We start from the raw sequence: 22,506 nt of genomic DNA, 5'->3' as shown, positions 1-22,506 counted from the left end.
AGCCACCGAAGAAGAAAACACCCAGATTCTTCCCGATGCCATCCAATACCAGAGAACAAGCCAAGGAAGGCAAGGATAGAGGCAGCGGGCAGACTCCCAAGAGGCTTTTACCCGCAACACAGTTGGAAAGAAGAAACAACTCACGAGGACCTGACCCTGTGCGGGGAATTCCCCTCATGTCAGCTCCACAGCCACACGCCTGTGTCCACACACTTGAACGCTTGTCACCCGTAGGCGTGGCCCCCACTCAACACCTGCTCCCCTTTGGTGAACTCGTTCTTGGGGCTTTACCTGCCTCCATGCAGGTGGCCCTCACCTACAGCTCTTACTTCTGACTCACAACTGTGCTCTGGTTGTACCCCTCCAGCCGTGAATGGGACGTTTCCATGGTTTGCCCAGCCATCACCTCTAATTCATCCTGTCCCAAACTGTTCGCCACCTCACACAGACTTATCTTCAGCTCTGCTATTTCCGTCAGCAGATGTAAAATTACTCTGATGTAGAACAGACTTGTGCTTGCCAAGGGGGAGAGGGGGAAGGGATGGATTGGGAGGTTGGCATTAGCAGATGCAAACTATTATATAGAGAATGGATAAACAACAGGTCCTGCTGTAGAGCACAGGGAACTCTATGCAATCTCCTGTGATAAACCATGACAGAAAAGAATATAAAAAAGAATGTGTGTGTGTGTGTGTGTGTGTGTGTGTGTGTGTGTATATAAAACACATTGTAAATCAACTATACTTCAATTTAAAAAAAATTCCTCTGATGTAGGTGAGACGTTATCTTCCCTTTATCCTCAATATAACACGTGTTATTTCAAGACGGTTCTCGACTCGGCTTTTTCCTCTCATTGTCACTGCGGCTACCCTAGAACCACGTGTCATCGTTCTACACCTCCCGAGCTGATCTCTCCAGTTCCTCTCTCTCCCCGCTGCCCAGATCATCCAGCTACACGGCCAAACCAACCTTCCCAAAGCCCCGCCTTCCCCCAAACCCACAACTGTTTCTTCTTCTATCAAGTCACGAAGCCTCTGCCTGGTTTCCCGCAGCCTCTAGAGCCCCTCCTCTGAAAACAACTGCTTCTCTTTCGGGTGTCCACCCTTGGCTTTAGCTGAGCCACACTCATACTCTTCCACAAATATTTACTGAGCAGATATTAGCCCTGGCAGCTGTGCTTCCTGGCGTCCAGACTCTCCCATTTCAGTCCACGTCAGCTCTTTATTTCTTTTTCTGGCTGCACCTCGCGGCATGCGGGATCTTAGTTCCCCAACCAGGGATCAAACCTGTGACCCCGGCAGTGGAAGTGCAGAGTTTTAACCCCTGGACTGCCAGGGAAGTCCCTGTCAACTCTCTTCTGAACCAATCCTACCTTCCTTGTTAAATCTAATATTTCCAGTGAAATGATATGGAGAAAGAAAAATGGGAGAAAAATATAGTTCCTGCCCTAAAGCACTTCCAATCTAACCAAGGGGGATAAACAGTAAAGCAACTGACCAGTACAACCAATCAAAATGCAGGTAGTGCCCACACAGAGCTAAGAGCAAAGAACGGCAGGTGAGATGAAGACACTGCTCACCTGAGGAGATGAGGGGACACCAGATAGAAATGGTACATCTGACGATGCTGTATGTTCCCCCCCACCAATTTCCCTGTAACTAGATACAGATGCAATTCATTGGATCAGTTAGGTAGAATAAAGACATAAAACACAATATATCAGGGCCCGTGGCAGGCAGCATAATGACTCCCAAAGATGTCCACATCCTCAGCCGTGGAATCTGTGGATGTTACCTCATGTGGCACGAAGGACTTTCCTAATGAGATCAAGGTTAAGGACCTTGAGATGGGGAATTATCCTGGGTTACCCAGGTGGGCCCAAGCGAATCACACGAATCTTCAGAAGCAGCAGAGGAAAGCAGAGGAGTGGGTCAGAGCTGTGGCACGAGGATGATCTGACCCACCGTTGTTGGTTGTGAAGGTGAAAGAAAGAGGCAAGGAACGTGGGCAGTTTCTAGAAGCTGGGAACAGCCCTCAGCTGACAGCCAGCAGGAAGACAGGAACTGCATCCTACAACCAAACTGAAAAAGTCCCCAGAATCTTCAGGTGGAAACGTGGCCCTACCGACACCTTGATTTTAGTCCCCGAGATGGTGTCTGACATACAGGACTGTTAAGATAATAAATTTATGTTGTTTTAGGCCACTAAGTGGTGGTAATTTGTTATGGCAGCAACAGAAACCTAACACAGGCCCTATTTTTTTCCTCAAAGGGTAAAGGCCAAGATTATTTCTCGAAGGAGACCCCTCCTACACTGTTGGTGGGAATGTAAGTTGGTGCAGCCACTGTGGAGAAAAGTATGGAGGTTCCTTAAAAAACTAAAAATAGAGTTGCTATATGATCAAGCAATCCCACTCCTGGGCATATATCCAGAGAAAACCATAATTCAAAAAGATCCATGCGGACTTCCCTGGTGATGCAGTGGTAAAGAATCCGCCTGCCAATGCAGGAAACACGAGTTCGAACGCTGGTCCGGGAAGATTCCACATGCTGTGGAGCAGCTAAGCCTGTGCGCCACAACTACTGAGCCTGCGCTCTAGAGCCCGCGAGCCACAACTACTGAAGCCCGCACGCCTAGAGCCCGTGCTCCGCAACAAGAGAAGCCACCGCAGTGAGAAGCCCGTGCACCACAACAAAGAGTAGCCCCTGCTCGTCACAACTAGAGAAAGCCCGCGTGCAGCAACACAGACCCAACGCAGCCAAAAAATAAAATTGATTCTTAAAAAGAAAAAAGAGAAAAGATACATGCACCCCCACGTTCACAGCAGCACTATTTACAATAGCCAAAACATGGAAACAACCTAAATGTCCACTGGCAGATGAATGAATAAAGAAGATGTGGTACATGTATACACAATGGAATACTACTCAGCCATTAAAAAAGAATGAAATAATGCCATATACAGCAACATGGATGGACCTAGAGATTATCATACTAAGTGAAGTAAGTCAGACAGAGAAAGACAAAAATCATATGATGTCACTTATATGTGGAATCTAAAATATTACACAAATAAACTTATCTACAAAACAGAAAGAGACACACAGACAGAGAACAGACTTGTGGTTGCCAGGGGCGGGGAGGGGGAGTGATGGATTAGAAGTTTAGGTTGAGCAGATGCAAACTATTATGTATAGGATGGATAAACAACAATGTTTTACTGTATAGCACAGGGAATTATATTCAATCTACTGTGATAAACCATAATGGAAAAGAACATGAATGTATAGAAATGTATAACTCAATCACTTTGCTGTACGTCAGAAATACAACATTGTAATTCAACTACATGTCAATAAAATAAATTTTATAAAAAGATTGTTTCTCAAAAGCACAGTTTTCTCATAAAGGTAGCAACTGGCAACTCTTGGAAGGAAAACCCTTTCATTTAAACAGTGATGAGCAGGGAGAATACTGTACAATCTCAACTTTACTACTAAGAAATAAAGCAAAAGAAAAACATTAAAGGATAAAAATCATCATTCATAAGGACCACTACTCTGTTCAACGCTGAAATCTCCTCCAAAATACTGATTACAAATAAGAGCTGGTTCCCCAGTGATGAGCAGGCAGCACCATCCCTTCTATCCAGAGCAGCTTTCCCACCACCCCTCTACCCAACCCCCACCGCCAATTCCCCTACAACTAGAATAGGTTCTTAAAGGGTAGGAGCTATGTTCGATAATCTCTTTATGTCCAGCTGCCACAGCAATTAACAAAGAGTTCGATACACCACAGTTATCCCATACATTGATGAAAATATCTATTAAGTTCTGCTCTGGTTTCGAAGTACAATAAATTTCAGCTCATTTACTGAGCACCTATCAATGGGCTGGGGACAAAAGAATATGCAAAAACAGCTAAGACAAAATCCCTGTCCAAAGAGACCTTTCAAAGACAAACAGCTATAACACAAAGCAGAATGAGTGCTAACAAAGATGCAGAAGTAATGTGTTTTCACATTTAAGGGAGGATTGGGGCCTTCAGTCTAAGAAGGAGAAAGGAGAGATCTTCAGAAGAAAGTGATGAGCTTCAAGCCAGATAGCGAAGTCTCAGAAGAAAGTGGTGGGCTTCAAGCCAGATAGCAAAGTCCTAAATTTAACTGATGAAATAATTTTGAAGGATGCTGTAAGACTGCTTCTATTTTTCAACGTTTTAAACAGTTGCAAGCAGCATTTACTTAGCAACCACTCTTATTCATTAAAGCAGGTTAGGGGACTTCCCCACTGGTCCAGCGGTAAACGCCTTGCAATGCAGGGGATGCGGGTTTGATCCCTGGTCGGAGAACTAAGATCCCACATGCCATGACCACAACTACTGAGCTCGCACACCTGAACTAGAGAGCCTGCGTGCCGCACACTACAGAGCCTAAGCATTCTGGAACCCTCGTGCCACAACCAGAGAAGAGAAAACCCGCACGCCACAACTAGAGAGAAGCCCGTGCGCCTCAACAAAAGATCCCGCCTGCCTCAACGAAGATCTCGCATGCCGCAACTAAGACCCGATGAGCCAAAATAAATAATTAAAAAAAAAAAAAGCAGGTTATCTACTAGGCCAAACGTTATTAACCTGGTTTGAGTCACATTATTTAAATCAATTAGTTCTTACTTTAAAATATTCCGAAGTTCAGACTAGCTGTCAATATAACAGGCATGGATTACACACTTTAATTGTTCTACCAAAAGCCACTCAGCTCATTAAACAAAACATTTAAAAACTTTTTCCACTTAATGACTTTACACTTAATCTAGCCCTAGCCAAGGTAAATAAGGAATGTTTTGGGATTGATTTAGAGATTGCCTCTCCCGAGGGGGCATGTTTAATTTTTGTATCATAAAAATCTTTTTTTTGTCAAATTCTTTTACTCGGTCAACATTTATTCAACATGTGTCTGAGGCAAAGCAAAGTACAATAATACTGTCAGGTGGAAGATATTTATGACTGTCTGCAACAGATCAATCATTCAGCAAGGACGATCCTGAGCATCTGCTATGCACCGAGCATTCCAGAAGAACTGGTGCTTTAGAAGACACAGCCTCTGTCACCTCTTTGGGACTCTTAAAGTCCTGTGGGGAAAAACAACCTTCAAAAGGATGACTATAAAACACTGAAGAGTCCCAACACTAGAGGCATCTTGAAAGTTTCTTTTCTTCCTCCACCAATGATGCCAACAGATAAGGCATCTATTTCATCCATCATGCTAGAAAGAACAAATTACCCACTTTAAAATCTTCACTAAAGGATATACATATACACGTATAACTGATTCACTTTGCTGTACAGCAGAAGCTAACAAAACATTGTAAAGCAGCTCTACTCCAATCAAAATTGAAAAAAAAAAGCTTCACTAAAATGTTTTGTTTCACAAACTCTCTTGACTAGCACATTCTGGTTTTTGCACATTTTTTGCAGGAGAGATTAGGGGCAGGCCAGGGGCTGTGCGTGGGTGCACTGAGAGACAGGAAGCACGTGTGGACGAGCGAGAGAGAGTAAGGGAGTGTAAGCAACAAAAAACCGTTTAGTGTAAAGGAACACAGGACATTCTTGAGTTTAGGACATAATTTGGAGAGTTACGTATGCCACTTTCCTCTAATCGAGAAGCATTTTCGGAGTGCCCAGAGCTTTGAATTGAGGAATCAGTTACTAAAGGAATCATCAGCGTGTGTTCTGGGGGTCAGCAAGGGAAGTCAGGGAAGTGATTTCATCAGCAGAGAGAGCAGTTGGTCTTGCTTTCCTCCTTTATGGAACTATCCTTGCATCCTCCCCTCTGGAGGTTTTCTAAGAACAGGCATTCACCCTGGAGTTCCGGAGGCGACATGCTGTCCCAAGTTTACTGCACGATCTGGAACAGAACAAACCCAAATACGGAGGCCAAAAAGAACATGTTCTTGCTGCCTAAATCTCATTCCTGCCCAAGCAGACTACTACAGTGTTGGGAAATCTTCCTGTGAGAGAGTCAGTTTTTGAACCCATGAGGCTTACTCAATGAATTCAGCACGTTCTCCCGGGGAAGATCCTGGGCCACGAGGAAACATCTGTCTACCCTCCCAACAGTCACTTATGCTATTTTTACCAGATGTTCTGAATCTCATCCAGTAACACACAGAGACGACTCAAAGGTAATTAATCCAACTCCCACAAACTGAACATCTTGCCGAAATGTGTACTTTGATCATTTTGAGGAGAGGGTCGTGTCTCACCAATTCAAGGAATACCAACATATTTAATTAAGTCACTAAAATTATTGTATGTAATTTTCATTAATGTACCCGCAAGCTGGAAAAAATGAAATAGTGAAGAATAAAGTGAAGAGCCTTTACACAAATGAAAATGGGACTGCATTTTCCATCTTTTAAACTGGTGAAAATAACAGTTTTGATGATACCAGCTGCTGGTGGGGGGTTGGGGAAGAAGGTATTTGTAACTGGTTGGGAGGAAAATAGACTAGCACCATATGTCTGGAGAACACTCTGACATTCTCTAGTAAAATAGAAAATGCACATGTACTTTGACTTGGCACTTCCATCGCTGGGAACCCAATCTACAGATATGTCTACAAACATTCATCGAGATTACCAATAAGGATATTCACTGCAACATTTTTGAAAAGAAAAAAACCCAAAAAACGGAAATCAATCAATCATGGCACTATCACATGATGGAACACACAAAAAGAGGTAGATGAATAGATGCTGATATAAAATAAAACTCTAGATTAAAAAAACCAGTTGCAGAGTAATGTACATACATACATTACTTTGATTTATAAAAAATGTCTGTTAAGCTAAGTAGGAAATCATGGACTACATTCCTTTGTACTTGTCTTGTTTAAAAAGTAACACCTAAGACGATTTCAAAAGAAATGAGAGGAAGAAAAAAAACTGTCATTTTTACAGGTATTTTGAGCACTATTATTAATTTCTAGAGAGACACAAGAAACTTAACAGTGGTACTTCAAGGCAATGGAACTTGGTGGGGAAAAAAGGCAGGATACCTGTCTGAACTGTTTGAATTTTTTTTTTAAAACCACGGGCATACACTGTTTCCATAATTTAAAAAATACTGAAAAGTAAAATACAAAACAAATAACACTATTAAAAACCAAGAAACAATAACCAACAAGGACCAACTATATAACACATGGAACTATACTCAATATTTTATAATAAACTATAAGGGAAGAGAATCTGAAGAACATATATATACAACTGAATATACACATATATAACTGAATATATACATATATAACTGAAACATTGTGCTGAACACCTGAAAATAACACAGTATTGTAACTCAACTACACTTCAATTAAAAAAAAAGACAAAAACTAAAGAAACATGAAAAAACAAAATAAAAAACCCAAGAAACATAAAGCCTAGAGAAGGCTTCAAAGCTAACTCTTGGAATGAACAAACCTTTGAAAACTTTGAGAGCGCAGGTAAAAGTGATTATCGGGCATTCAAAGCAAAGGTGAATGCACTCTGCCTATCTTCTTAGGAGACACCAAAAGTCACCCTCGTCCTAGAGGTCGCAAGGACCCTAGGGGTGACTGAGCGCAAGAGAGTCAGAGCAGCTCCACTCACCTATTGTTTAAGGCTCCCCCAAGGTCACAGTCACAAGGTCGACATCCATCCAAGTCATTGCTTAAGCCCCAGTGCTCTGGCTGCAGAACAAAAGGTTAAACATCTAAAGGGGGGTTCCTGTAATTACACAATAGACTCAGCAAGAGACAAGTTATGGCGTGTTTTGGACGTTCCACCAAACGTTTATCTGCACCGTGGAAGGAGAAAGCCTACAATAGGTGTGAGTAGGAGTATTCTAGCATAAAGAACCCAAGCTGTGGGTCACTGGGGTCAGAGAGGGTTGCACATACCCACATGGTAACCCCAGATCACAGCAGTTTCTTTGCCCTGCAAATAGCCTTCATCCAAGAATTAACATGAGCTAGCAGCAAACATGCCAATTTTCTTCACTGGAATTACTCTGGCAGTGAGACAGTAATATGAAAGCAATCACAAAAATGTTTTAAAAGATATAAAATATAATGTTTAAAAATTACACTCATAATTACTCTACCCATAATCACTACAGTCAACTTTTTGGTCTATTTCCTTCCAGATTTTGTTTTTCTTGATGAACTTTTTCCCTAGGCAAGAAACTACTCACATCCTGTGTTCTTTTATATACTTTTTTTACACCAGCATAAGCATTTCCTCATGTTATCATCATTTTCAATGGCAACCAAATATCACACTGCACAGAAACATCCAAATTTATTTAACTATTTTCCCTACTGTTGCTTCCAAGTTATTTTTGTTATGATTAATAAAAGATGCAATGAGTCTTCTGGTGAATACATCTTTGTCCAACCTTCTGATTATTTCATTAGGATAGATTCCCAGAAGTGGGATTACTGGGTCAAAGGGGATGCACATTTCTACAGCCTATGGATACACATCTGCAAAACACTTTTCACAAAGTATGAATTAGTCTGTATTTCCATCAGTAGCACACGAGTACCCGGCCCTCACTATGTCCTCACTTAACAGTCAGCATTCCTTTTTTTTAAAAAACTTTTGTTAATTTTGTCTGTAAAGATGGTACTTCACTGTGGTTTTATTCTGCAACTCTAACAGCAATGGTGAATATCTTGTCAAAATTAGTAATTCCTCTTTTGTGAATGGTCTACTCGTGTCTTTTAATATTAATATTTACATAAAAGCGTGATGGTAGAACCTACAACTGTGAAAATCGTTCTCTATTGAAACGTCATATTCACAAACCCCCCATCCCATGTAATTACGATTTACCTACCAGACACTGGTCACAATGCTGTCCTGTCACCAGACGCTTACAGTAGCAGTAACCAGTCTCAGAATCACAAGGATTCCTGCCAGGAATCGTTCCCAGAGGACTGCAAGTACAAGCTTCATTAAAGGTAAAATGAAGTAAAGAAACACAAACCAAGTGAGTCTGTAGTAGTGGAATGGATTAAGAATTGCAAAGTAAAATGGGAATTACGTGCACATGAGAACTCCCAAACTTTTTGAACACATATACTTACATTTACAACCAAATGGATCTTCAGTGCTTAAACCATAGAAGCCTTCTTTGCAGATATCACAATGTTCTCCTTCCACGTGTAATTTACACCGACACTGACCAGCAATAAGACCGGCAGAAAAATCCGTGTAACTGTCACAGACTCCCTTGTTCTGAGAACCAGCTGGGTCACAGGTACATTCTAAGGAGAATCAGAAGCATGAGGTAACACAATGTGTGTGTTTATGTAGAAATACACGTATTCCCTTCATCCCTCCAAATGTCACAAAAATAGACTCAAAAAGGCTGGACTACTAAGTAAATTCTACCCCCGGCATCCTATACAGCAGCTAAAATAAGGCTGGGTCTGAGTCCCAAGAGAAGGACTGTGACCACCAGACTACTCAAGCTGAAAGCTGACCTAAACAGGTCCCCCTCGTGACCTCTCCCCACATACGTTCACAGAGATTAGGATCCCGGATGTCTCTCTCCGGGTGCTGGTAGTAAAACGGTTTGCACTGCTCGCAGTTGCGCCCCATCGTGTTGTGCTGACACTCGTCACACACCCCTCCGCTGACGTTGCCAGTGGCCAAGTAGACCGCCATGTCGAAGTGGCAAGAGCTGGAATGTTCGTTGCAGTTACATTCTGCAAGACAAGACCGACGGCAGGAAAAGCCTTTTCAATCTACTTACCGGGGGAGGATGGGGTTGGTGGGAAGGAAGCTCATTTTGGAAACTGGGGACGAAGTTCAGGTGAAATGGCAATTAACAAGAAGGTGCTGGCGGTGAAAAGGACACATCTGCTTACGACATCAGTTTAAATCCTAAGCCATGCTGGAAACCTTCCGAGTGTGACCTTTATGAAATAACCTCACTTGCCCTCTTTGGAAGAGAATGGGCTATAAAAAGCTGAAAAGTGCTGGGGGAAGTCCCCTTGGAGGCTCACTCACAGGAAGGCCGCGCTGCATGGAGAAGCGCTTGGGCCATGCTCAGGGTGGGACGGGAATACGTCCCTCCAGAGGGTTTTCTAGGCGGCATATGTTCCTGGGGAAGACTGTCTGGGCTGCCGGCTTTGAGGAACATGGTAAGAAGGCCGGATTCTCTTGCTCGTCATTCCCACCACCACACCGGGCCAGGTTCTGTTAATCAGACCCTTAACAGCCATCCAGCCGGCCTTCTTGGGTCATTCTGTCCCTCCTCTAGCCCATTCGGCGGAGTTCTCTTGGTCCAACCCAGCTTTAACCATCGCTCTCTCACGCTCAACAACCCCCATCGACAACTCTTGTCTTCTCACAGTGAAGCTTCTCTCACTGGGGCCCTCACGGGGCTCTACACACTGGCCTTATCCGTCCTGTAGGGAGGGACTGTGTCGTGTGCCCTGGATACGTTGGTTCAATTAAAGCCCAGAATCATGAATTAAACCCTGGTGTCGTGAGAATGCCCTTAGAGCCTTGTGTTTTGTGTTCTCCTTATCTGAACTCCCTTCCACCTCCCCCCCTCCCCGCCCCCTGCACTTTCTTCTCTTTACCTAAACAATCCTAACTATCTGTTAAGGGCCAGCTGGTCGTCCTTACTAACAAAACCTTGACCACTCCAGCCCTCGCTGTTTTCTGAGCTCCTAGAACAGTCCTCAGTGGGGGCAGAGACAGCACGCCTGGCAGGGATGATAGTCTATCAGAATCACTGTGTGTGGGGGGCAGGGTGGTGGTGTTTCAAACTACCCCTCTGCCCAGAGAATAGCACCGGGAGGGATGGGTGGATGGAAAGATGCCACAGGCTGCAGCTGGGCTGGCACAGAAACAAGGCTGACAAATACTCCATCTCTTTTAGACCTTATTGATCCACCACACGACTGTTTTCATTCACTGTTCGCTCATGGTCATTTGCCTTAAAAACAGGTACAGTGTCAGGGATGGCATCTGTCTTCTACTAAATCTGCCAAACACATAGGTGCTGCTCAAATACTAATTGATTAATTTAACAGACTGGATAGTGGCTTCCTGGGATTATCAGGGTGACGCTGAGAAAAGGGTAGTAACTTTTCTTCCTTTTGCAGACCAGTGTACTGTTACAGCATCTCTACTCCAAAAATGGACACCGGGCTCTGAACTGATTCAGAACGTAAGCCTGAGACTTACTTTTACAGGCATTGCTGTTTCGACCTTCGGCGGGTCTCCAAGGTAAATCATGGTAGAAATCCATGCACTGTTCACAGTTTAAGCCCTTGGTGTTATGCCTGCACATGCAGTGTCCGTGAACCTTGAAAGTTACAAAAACAGAGAAAAGCGAAGGAAGAGATATACTAACGGCCAGACCTTTCCCACAATCAATGGAAAATATCAACCCCTTCGGATACTAATCCTCATCTGTAGCGCACCACAATGAGGGCTTCTTTGTTTTTATTTTGCCCCTTCCCCCCGGTGAGTCCTGTCTTATTGATGGCCGTAATTCCCAACTCTAGGAACAGTTCCTGCTATATAATGGGTACTCGATAAATATTCTTATTGAAGTATTGATGAGAAAAAACACAGAAGAACAAAATTAGTCACTTAAAAATTTTTTAAAAAAACAAACTAGTTACTTAACAGTTTAAAAAAATCTATTATAATAGAAACCAACAAAAGTTATAATGGAGAGCTAAATGTGTACACACCACCGGGAACCAACTCAATTTACTGCAAGCTTTACCCCATGCCATACAAAAGACAGGTTTTCTCTGCTTGCTTTGTCTGGCTTTTGACTTCCGGCTCAGCACTTAAAAATGTTTTTTCAACCCAAAATGAAATTTTAAGAATTAATCAGTTACCACATTTACATTTTTAAGGAAAGAAATATAAAATGCCAGAAAAAGATACAGATTATTTCGCTTCAGGAAGGGACCACGATGTGCTCTCTTACACCATACCACCAGTCACACTGGAGCCCCTGAGGCACATAAATGATAAATCACTTCTTTCCGTCGAGCAAATATGCACGTTCACGGATCCCTCACCGTAACACTAGTTTCTACAGGATGGAATTCAGAAACAGGACAGACAGGTCCACCCTGAACCCACCTTGACAAGAGTGCAGTTAGCAGAAGACCAAATTCCTCCCATTATAAGGTGGTTTTCATAGACTTAAACCAGTCCCAAAGCCCATACCACAGGATCCTATGGCATCCGAATCAACAGTACAACACACTGTGAGACGCATGGTAGTGACGTGACTACATGAGGTTAGCTACACGCAGGATCTGTTACTCTGAGAAGTAAATACCATCTACCTGGCACTCTCTGAAAGACGGAGCAAAAAGACTAGAAGGACATATTCTCCCTTCAGGCTCTGTTAAAAATTCAACTTTATCTGTGCAATAAAGGTTCTAAATAGAGTAAAGGGAAGGCAGAAGTTTTAGACTGTTGAATACAAGTCAGTCCTGCCCCTTCACCTTCTTAGATGAGGACTAACAATTTTTGAAAAGGCCAACATCAACTAAGCAAGGCACACCTTTCGTCAAGAAGCAAGGCCCACAGCCCAGTGGAGGCGCCAGTGCAGAGTCAAGTGGGATTTATCCCAGGGATGCAAGGATTCATCAATATATGCAAATCAATCAATGTGATACACCATATTAACAAACTGAAGAATAAAAACCATACGATCATCTCAATAGATGCAGAAAAAGCTTTTGACAAAATTCAACACCCATTTATGATAAAAACTCTCCAGAAAGTGGGCATAGAGGGAACCTACCTCAACATAATAAAGGCCATATACGACAAACCCATAGCAAACATCATTCTCAATGGTGAAAAACTGAAAGCGTTTCTTCTAAGATCAGGAACAAGACAAGGTTGCCCACTCTCACCACTATTATTCAACATAGTTTTGGAAGTCCTAGCCACGGCAATCAGAGAAGAAAAATAAAAGGAATACAAATTGGAAAAGAAGAAGTAAATTTGTCACTGTTTGCACATGACATGATACTATACATAGAGAATCCTAAAGATGCCACCAGAAAACTACTAGAGCTAATCAATGAATTTGGTAAAGTTGCAGGTTAAAAAAATTAATGCACAGAAATCTCTTGCATTCCTATATACTAATGATGAAAAATCTGAAACAGAAATTAAGGAAACACTGCCATTTACCACTGCAACAAAAAGAATAAAATACCTAGGAATAAACCTACCTAGGGAGACAAAAGACCTATATGAAGAAAACTGTAAGACACTGATGAAAGAAATTAAAGACAATACCAACAGATAGAGAGATACACCATGTTCTTGGATTGGAAGAATCAATATTGTGAAAATAACTCTACTACCCAAAGCAATCTACAGATTCAATGCAATCCCTATCAAATTACCAATGGCATTTTTTAAGGAACTAGAACAAAAAATCTTAAAATTTGTATGGAGACACAAAAGACACTGAATAGCCAAAGCAGTCTTGAGGGAAAAAAAGGGAGCTGTAGGAATCAGGCTCTCTGACTTCAGACTATACTACAAAGCTACAGTAATCAAGACAATATGGTACTGGCACAAAAACAGAAATACAGATCAACGGAACAGGATAGAGAGCCCAGAAATAAACCCACGTACCTATGGTCAATTAATCTATGACAAAGGAGGCAAGGATATACGATGGAGAAAAGACAGCCTCTTCAATAATGGTGCTGGGAAAACTGGACAGCTACATGTAAAAGAATGAAATTAGAATACTCCCTAACATCATACACAAAAATAAATCTCAAAATGGATTACAGACCTAAATGTAACACTGGACACTCTAAAACTCTTAGAGGAAAACAGGAATAACACTCTTTGACATAAATCACACCAAGATCTTTTTTGATCCACCTCTTAGAGTAATGGAAATAAAAACAAATAAACAAATGGGACCTAATGAAACTTAAAAGCGTTTGCAAAGCAAAGGAAACTACCAACAAGACGAAAAGACAACCCTCAGAATGGGAGAAAACATTTGCAAGTGAATCAACGGACAAAGGATTAATCTCCAAAATATATAAACAGCTCATGCAGCTCAATATTAAAAAACAAGCCAATCAAACAATGGGCAGAAGACCTAAATAGACAGTTCTCCAAAGCATACAGATGGCCAAGAAGCACATGAAAAGCTGCTCAACATCACTAATTATTAGAGAAATGCAAATCAAAACTACAATGAGGTATCACCTCACACCAGTTAGAATGGGCATCATCAGAAAATCTACAAACAACAAATGATGGAGAGGGTGTGGAGGAAAGGGAACCCTCTTGCACTGTTTGTGGGAATGTAAATGGATACAGCCACTAGGGAGAAGAGTATGGAGGTTCCTTAAAAAACTAAAAATAGAATTACCATATGACCCAGCAATCCCATGACTGGGCATATACCCAGAGAAAACCATAATTCAAAAAGACACATGCACCCCAATGTTCATTGCAGCACTATTTACAATAGCCAGTCATGGAAGCAACCTAAATGCCCATCGACAGACGAATGGATAAAGAAGATGTGGTACATACATACGATGGAATATTACTCAGCCATAAAAAGGAACGAAACTGAGTCATTTGTAGAGACATGGATGGATCTAGAGACTGTCATACAGAGCGAAGTAAATCAGAAAGAGAAAAACAAATATCGTATATGAACGCATATATGTGGAACCTAGAAAAATGGTACAGATGAACCGGTTTGCAGGGCAGAAAGAGACACAGATGCAGAGAACAAATGTATGGACACCAAGGGGGGAAACTGGCAGGGGGGTGAGCTGGTGGTGTGATGAATTGGGAGATTGGGATTGACATGTATACACTAATATGTATAAAATGGATAACTAGTAAGAACCTGCTGTATAAAAAAATAAATACAATAAAATTCAAAAAAAATAAATAAAAATATTTATTTAATTAAAAAAAAAGGAAGCGAGGCCCACAGTCCAGCGGAGGCCCTGGTGCAGTCAGGAGAGCAAGATTTCAACTCGCATCTGCCATGTACTTACATAGGGCCCTTTGGCAAATTACTTACACTCTGGTCTCTTCTAACAAGAATCGACAATTCACTTAGAAACTGGTAAAATATCCTAACGTTACCCATTTGGCAAGTTACCCAAGTCCCCTATTTTTAAAATTACATAATTTGAAAACACAGCATAAAAGTAGGAAAAGAATGAAACTAGAAGATCAAGAAACAAAGTCCAGTTTACTCCTAAAGGGTGTCCATGGTTCTAGGTTCAAATTTCCAGGTTCTCTGGGCTGAGGTCAATTTATGCCTTCTGGCATGCAGGCTGGAATGCTTGTGGTTTTTAATATTCCCTCAAGTAAAGGAAGATGTGACTGTCACGTAGAAAACTTTTTAATCCTTACTGACTAAAATATCTACTGTGGCAGCAGCCCACAGGGACAATTTCCAAAAATTCGGTGTCTGTGAAATGAGTATTCTTTACATTCTCGTAGTCCAAGAAAATCAGCAAACAGAAAAGGAAAAGAAAAAAAAAAATCAACCACTGGAATGGTACAAAGGACTAAATAGCGGTCTGGAAAAATAAGACACCAAATAAAAAGGTAATACTAGCTTTCATCTGCTTTTTAGAATCACCCGTACGAAGGAGGAAGCTGCCTGGAACGTGTACTTACCATTCCTTCTCCTTCTGTGTGGAATCCATCCACCGGGGCACACTCGCTGGCGTGGCCATAGCAGAAGCAGTTTCCTCGAATCACCATATCGTAAACCGCGTAATAGTACTTTTCTCTGATTTCCATTCTGGAATCCAAAAGGTTATCTCCCAAAGTATGTAGTTTCACAAACTTGATCCTCAAGTTGGTGATTTTTAAGAGATCTACGAAGGTCACCAAGAATATGAAAAGTGTGATCAAAGAAGCAAGGCTTCCTTTGCAATTAGACAACTTGTTTTTTTCCTCTTTATAGAAACGCATGACAAATAAAAATGGCTTAAGCTTACCCCCGCTGCATGATCTAGATGCACGTAATAATAAAGGTTAACATAATGTGACAGTCTCTCGAAGAAAGGTTATTCCCTTCTCATCAGTTTAACAAGAACATCTGTTTTGTGATGGATTTGTTGGCAGACTGATGCCTCAGGAAGAAGTGTGGAGGCGGAGAAATTTAAAAATGCGGTTGCATGATTGCCGGAAGCCACTGAACACACAGTAATCTAAACTACTGCAATACCATCTGGTTCCCACAGCAATTAGTCTCAAAATCAGAAAATTCCATTCAGGTGGGAAAGAGCTTATCCAAGCACTCCAATTCTCATTATCATTATAAGACAATTAGAGACATGTGTTTATCTTTGGAGAGGAAAATGCTATCTGAAATTTCCCACCATTTAGGTGAAATCCAAGTTACTAAAATCGATTTAACATGATAGAATAACCACAATCCAGGGCCTGACTTTTCACCCAAGTTTGGAAGCACAGTTACAATCTACAACTTTCTGGGTCTTAGTTTTACAGTTTACCAATATAATTACTAATATTATACAGTGGTGTGAAGATAAAGGAGCTTAGTATTGGGATGCTGAGGCAAATTATTCTTTCCTAAATAGAAGTTACTTCTAGACCAATGTCTCTTATTTGATCTTTTCTTCCTTTTTCTGGGTCTATAGGCCTATGCTTATTACAGAAGCGGGGCTGTCAATTACATTCTCTAATAACTTGATAAACCAAGAGTCATTTAATCTTCTCTATCAGTGTTTTCATTAATCACTAAGTGGGCTCTTGCTGAAGTGGACCCCAAAAGATTCATTAGTCCACCTGTCCTCCCCTTTTAGCTCTGTAGCCTAAAATTGCTCCTAAGCTTTACTTTCATTTCTGCTCATAGATTCTTAAAATTTACAACACGGGACAACGGGGCATTGGCCCAATGCATCAGATACTTTCAAAGCCCAGATACAATTTTAAATACTTATAATATATGCATAGCTTACAATGAAGACTACAGAAATAGCTGTGGGTTGAAAGAGAAAGCCCATGAGTCCATGCATTCAACTTAGGCTCTTTGTAAAATCAAAAACCAAACAGAGAAACTGTGGTACTACTTCACCGAACGGAACTTCTGAATGCCAACATTTCCTCCTGCACAATACGAGCACAAGCGCCTATTGACAAGAGGCCAAACAACAAACGTGAAGAGCAGCTGGAGTATTTAGAAGCCCTTGAGTGATCTCTGTGGAAGCCCTCAGCAGAGCAAATAAGCTCCCTCGCTCTCTCCTGCCATATTTAACAACAGCTAAGCCTCGTATTTACTGCTGTTATAAGAGGCACAATCACTTTTGAAGTGAGTTTCGGAGGCCTCAACAATAGGGACAACTAAAGAGATATTGTTCCCTTGATTACAAAGTAAATCCAAAGCACGATCTGTTACAGTGGATGCTTCTTTAATATAGGAATAGGTTTTCTGATGCCATTTAACAGCCGAAGACAACAGAATTATAATGGCAGCACATTCTCCAAGTCCCACAAATTTCACCCTAAAGGAACAGACCGTGAGTCCTTTTACGGACCCAGGAGGTGCTGGTCATGGAGCCTGTGTGGACATTTCTCGCAACTGGATTTTGAGAGTGGGGAGGGCAGGCCTCCCAGAGCTCACTCAGAAATGGCACAGGGCTGCATGTACCATTAAATATTTGTTTGATATCACACTAAGTGAAGGAAGTCAGACAGAGAAAGGCAAATGTCACATAATATCGCTTATATGTGGGATCTGATTTTAAAAAATGATACAGATGAACTTATTTACGAAACAGAAAGACTTACAGATAACCAAAACAAACTTATGCTCACCAAAGGGGAAACATGGTGGCGGGTGGGGGAGGGATAAATCAGGAGCTTGGGATGAACACACACACATTACTATAGGCAAGACAGATAACCAGCAAGGACCTACTGGATAGCACAGGGAACTCTACTCAACATTCTGGGATAACCCATATGAGAAAACAGTCTGAAAAATAATATATGTACATGTGTAACTGAATCACTTTGCTGTACACCTAAAAGTAACACAACATTATAAATCAACTATACTCCAATAAAATTAAAAAAATAAAAACTTTAAAATAAATATTTGACAATAGAATGTACATTCTATGTACATTCTATGACTTTAATAAATTACAGACCAGACACGGTCTGGGCCATATGTAAAATTAAGTGGGGAAACAGCACTTTTCTGGCAATATTCCCTGGACTCCTTCCATTCTACTCTCCCCTGCTGTGAGCCAGGAAGCGTCACGGGGCTTTGGTACAAAGGAGGGCCATGCCCCACTGAGAAAAACCAGCAAGACCTCACCCCACCTCTGCTCAACTGACTGCACCTCAGTAGCTGGAGAGGGGGCCTTATCCTCACTCTGAGGTGCAGAACCGGGTCTACAGAAGGCCTGAGTGACAGCTGATGGCAGTGACGACACCAACAGCGGCAGCAGCTTCACGGGCCCAACGTTTTCTATGCGTTGGGCACCTTGGTGAGTCATTTATATACATTACTCATTTTCCGTCCACAACAACCAGAGGTCAATATGACTCTCCATTCACAGATGAAAAAGTAGAAGCTAAAAAAAAGTTGTTAAGTAAATGACTTGCCCAAGGTCACAGAGCTCTAATATGCTGGAGCTGGGACTTAAACCCAGCTGTGCCAGACTCCAAAGCCCATTCTGCCTACCAAGATCACAATGTATTTCTGTAAAGACATGAGCCTGGTTGCTGGAAAGCACTCTGCTCTAAGAATCATAACACATGCGTTCAGGATCTCTCATTAAATAGCCACGTCACTTTATACGTGTAAGTCCAACTCTGAGCCTCAGTTGACTCATCTGTGAAATGCAACTGCAACCCTCACCTTAATGAGCACATTGAATATGGCTGAGACCTCAAAATTTCCCCCAGGATTCTTTCTTCTCTTCTTCTTTTGACAGTAAGAGCTCTAGCCAAGAGTTAGAGAGCGCACACAGCCACTAGCTAGAGCATCTCACATCTCCTGCGGTGTAGCCAGGGGACTAATTTTGGCCAATGGGGTGTGAACGGATGTGATGTTCGGCTTCAGGTCGCTTGCCCTTTACTTGTCCCCTCCCACAGGTTGGGACAAGGACAGGGTGGGGTTGATGCAGGTCTAACCATGTGGATACAGACTACAAGACAGAGGGAACCTGGGAACCTGGGTGACCTAATGGCTACAGTTGCCAGATTTGGCAATAATAATACAAGGTGCTCAGTAAATTTGAATTTCAGATAAACAATTAATCATTGCAGTAGCAATATGTCCCAAATATCACATGGTTATACTAACCACAAATATTGCATGAAATAGGCTCGTACCAGTCACAAATATCACATGGGATATAGTTATCCTAAAAAAATGACTTGTTATTTATCTGAAAGTTCATACTGAACCGGTATCATCCTGTATTTTAACTGGTAAGCCTGCTTGCGGCAAGCGAATGGTACTTTATCTGTAAATCTCCCTCGGTGATTTCGTGAGAGAGAAGTCAACTTTTTTGAGACACTGCATTTTTGGGGACACCTTGTTACAATGGCCTAATCTGTACCTGTATATACATAATTATATATGTGTATGCATTATATGATATATATCATATACGTGATATATATATATATACACACACGTCATATATACATGATACTGAGCAATAAATAAGGTATTATGACCAGCATAATGGTTTGGGGTCTTATGACACAAACCTGTTACTCTTATCAAAACGTGTTCCCCTTCAGTGAGGACTGATAACTGCCAATTTCAAGAGCATTGCAAAGAAAGAAGGAAATGGAGAGGGTGGAATTAGCACTTCATATTTAGATTCTGGGTAGCAGTGCTCTGGGTAAGCATTCTCCCATGATTGCTGTTCCTCATTAAAGCTTTTATTTGAAAACAAGCTTACTCTGTATCCTTGGACTGTAAGGATCTTCTATTCTGAAAGCAGGATCTAAAGCACGAAAAATCACCTAAAAATAGATATAAGAGTAATTGGTATTTTTGCAATGATCAAAAACCAGATTTGTAAGTAGAATGGAAAACAAAAAGAACAAACAAACCTCTCCTTCCGTTGAGGGTTCAATGTCAGAATATCGGGAATCACAAATTATATCATCGACTTTTTTCATGGGGCCGGTGGAAATGCCGGGAAACGAGCTCTCACAATCATAGGCAAAGTATCTGTATACACCCCAGGTTTTTCCAAAGTCGGACGATCGTTCTATCAGCATAGCGGCTGGTCGGAATGTCTAAAGGCAGGGTGGAAGAGGCTCACTGGACGCTTTTATCGGTAATCTGTATTTTAAAATCTCAGAGGAAAATGTCATTCAATTGTGTGCCACAAACCCTGACTGCATGTGGTTGGTATTTCAGACTGTGGCTGGATTTCAAATATTTCCAGCTGTTCCATGGAGCCTCTTTTCACAGCGAAGTGTCTCGCCTCTAAATTTTGCGCTTCCTCCCACCCTACCGGAGACTAGCAAGCTGCTCCTCTTTATTTACTTATTTATTTATAAGCTGCTCCTCTTTATAAGCTGATTATAAACAGGCCTTAATAGCATACAAGTTTTGGTGCATTTAGCCACCATTCCCATGACATGACTGCTATAGCTTGAGTGTTCCTTCTTTCATTCATTCGTTTAATCATTCAGTAGATGTGTAATGACAGCTACTCGGTACCAGACAAGGGGTCTACATGCTGTAACTAATGCTGTCCAGTGAGGTACAGGAAGGGGCAGAAATTATTTACAAAACAATTCGTCAAACACTATAATAGAGTCACATGTGGTGTGCTTTGGGAAAACAAGAGGAAGGAATTACTAACTCAAGAAGCTAGAGAATCCTGCAATTCCAGCTACACACCCCAAAGAACTGAAAACAGGCACTCAGATGGAGACTTGCACATGAACAGTCAGAGCAGCATCACTCACAATCGCCAACAAGCGGAAACCACTCAAGTGTCCATCAGTGGATAAACAGACACACAAAAGCTGATATACACATGCAATGGACTATTATTCGGCAATAAAAAAGAATGAAATTCTGATACTTCCTACAACATGGATGAACCTCAGAAACATTACTCTAAGTGAAATAAGCCAGACACAGAAGAATAACGTGTGATTCCACTTATATGAAACATATGGAATAGGCAAGTACATAGAGACAGAAAGTAGGTTAGATGTTAAGAGAGGCTGGGAAGGGGCTTCCCTGGCACAGTGGTTGAGAGTCCGCCTGCCGATGCAGGGGACACAGGTTCGTGCCCCGGTCCGGGAAGATCCCACATGCCACGGAGCGGCTGGGCCCGTGAGCCATGGCTGCTGAGCCTGCGCATCCGGAGCCTGTACTCCACAACGGGAGAGGCCACAGCAGTGAGAGGCCAGCGTACCGCAAAAAAAAAAAAAAAAAAAGAGGGGCTGGGAAGAGGGAGTGATGAGGAGCTATTGCTTAATGGGTACAGGGTGTCTACCTGGGTGATGAAAAAGTGCTGCAGACAGTGGTGTTGGTCGCACAACATTGTGAATATACCTACGGCCATCAGAAATGCACATTTAAAAATCGTTAAAAAAGCAAATTCTGTGCTACATATATTTTAGCATGCGCGCACACGCACGCATACACACACACACACACACACAACTAGGGAATGCTTCAGAGAGAAGATGACATCAAACTTATCTTAAAACGGTAACTGGGTGTTTTCCAGACAGTGGGTAGAGATGGTTACAGGTGGCAGGAGGGGATGGTTGGGAAGGAATCTGTTACCATGCTAAGGGGTTTACTTTATCTTTATGCAATGAAGGGGAATACTGAAACATTTAAGTGAACAGAATGAAATGCTTAGATTGCACTTCAGAAAAACAACTCCGGCAGTTACTGGACATGGACGAAACAAGAGACAAGGGAACCAAGTGAACAGAAAAAAGATGAAGGTCTTAACTCAAGCATTACAGTGTGGACTGCGATAAAGGGATGGGATTGACTGCTCTGAAAATTTACTGGAAGTAAAATATGCTGAATTGCACTTGGTGATCAGTTTGATTCCAGTGGAAAGGGAGGGAGAAGAAAGAAACAGGAACCCCTGAGCTTAGGTAGGTGGGCGTGTGTGCTACTACTAACAAAGATACAGAAGAGAAGCAAAGGCATGTAGTTTGGGTCTAGTTACATGCAAGGTCTCAAAATCGAGACGCCCACTGGACAACTGGAAACAGTGGTCTTGGACTCAGCTATGAAAATGGAACTTGAAACATGGATTTGGGAGGCACTGTATACATAATTTGAAACCTCCAAATATTTAATTTCCCCTCAAAAAGAAAAGGACAAGATAAAAGAGAGCCAAGTCAGTGCTCCAACATCAACAAAGCGCTAACAGAAGACAAGAGAGGGGTGCTGGGAACTTTAATCACATTA

At 41.8% G+C, this 22,506-nt stretch overlaps 1 protein-coding gene across 1 annotated transcript in view; it reads right to left on the bottom strand.

Annotated features, from left to right (window-relative positions):
- LAMB1 (laminin subunit beta 1) overlaps positions 1 to 22,506 on the bottom strand; it is a 73,691-nt gene that overhangs the window by 38,148 nt on the left and 13,037 nt on the right. Inside the window, exons 6-13 of the mRNA XM_067745920.1 lie at positions 20,157 to 20,345; positions 20,003 to 20,066; positions 15,723 to 15,925; positions 11,241 to 11,361; positions 9,560 to 9,748; positions 9,125 to 9,304; positions 8,875 to 8,987; positions 7,644 to 7,723 (exon numbers count right to left, since the gene is read on the bottom strand). Of these exons, the coding sequence (XP_067602021.1) occupies positions 7,644 to 7,723; positions 8,875 to 8,987; positions 9,125 to 9,304; positions 9,560 to 9,748; positions 11,241 to 11,361; positions 15,723 to 15,925; positions 20,003 to 20,066; positions 20,157 to 20,345 (1,139 nt within the window). The remainder of the gene's footprint in view (positions 1 to 7,643; positions 7,724 to 8,874; positions 8,988 to 9,124; positions 9,305 to 9,559; positions 9,749 to 11,240; positions 11,362 to 15,722; positions 15,926 to 20,002; positions 20,067 to 20,156; positions 20,346 to 22,506) is intronic.

Source organism: Pseudorca crassidens, chromosome 8 (genome assembly GCF_039906515.1).
Source record: "Pseudorca crassidens isolate mPseCra1 chromosome 8, mPseCra1.hap1, whole genome shotgun sequence".
Lineage (NCBI taxonomy): Eukaryota > Metazoa > Chordata > Mammalia > Artiodactyla > Delphinidae > Pseudorca > Pseudorca crassidens.
Note: the sequence above shows the minus strand (reverse complement) of the source record. Positions and strands in the feature narration are given on the sequence as shown.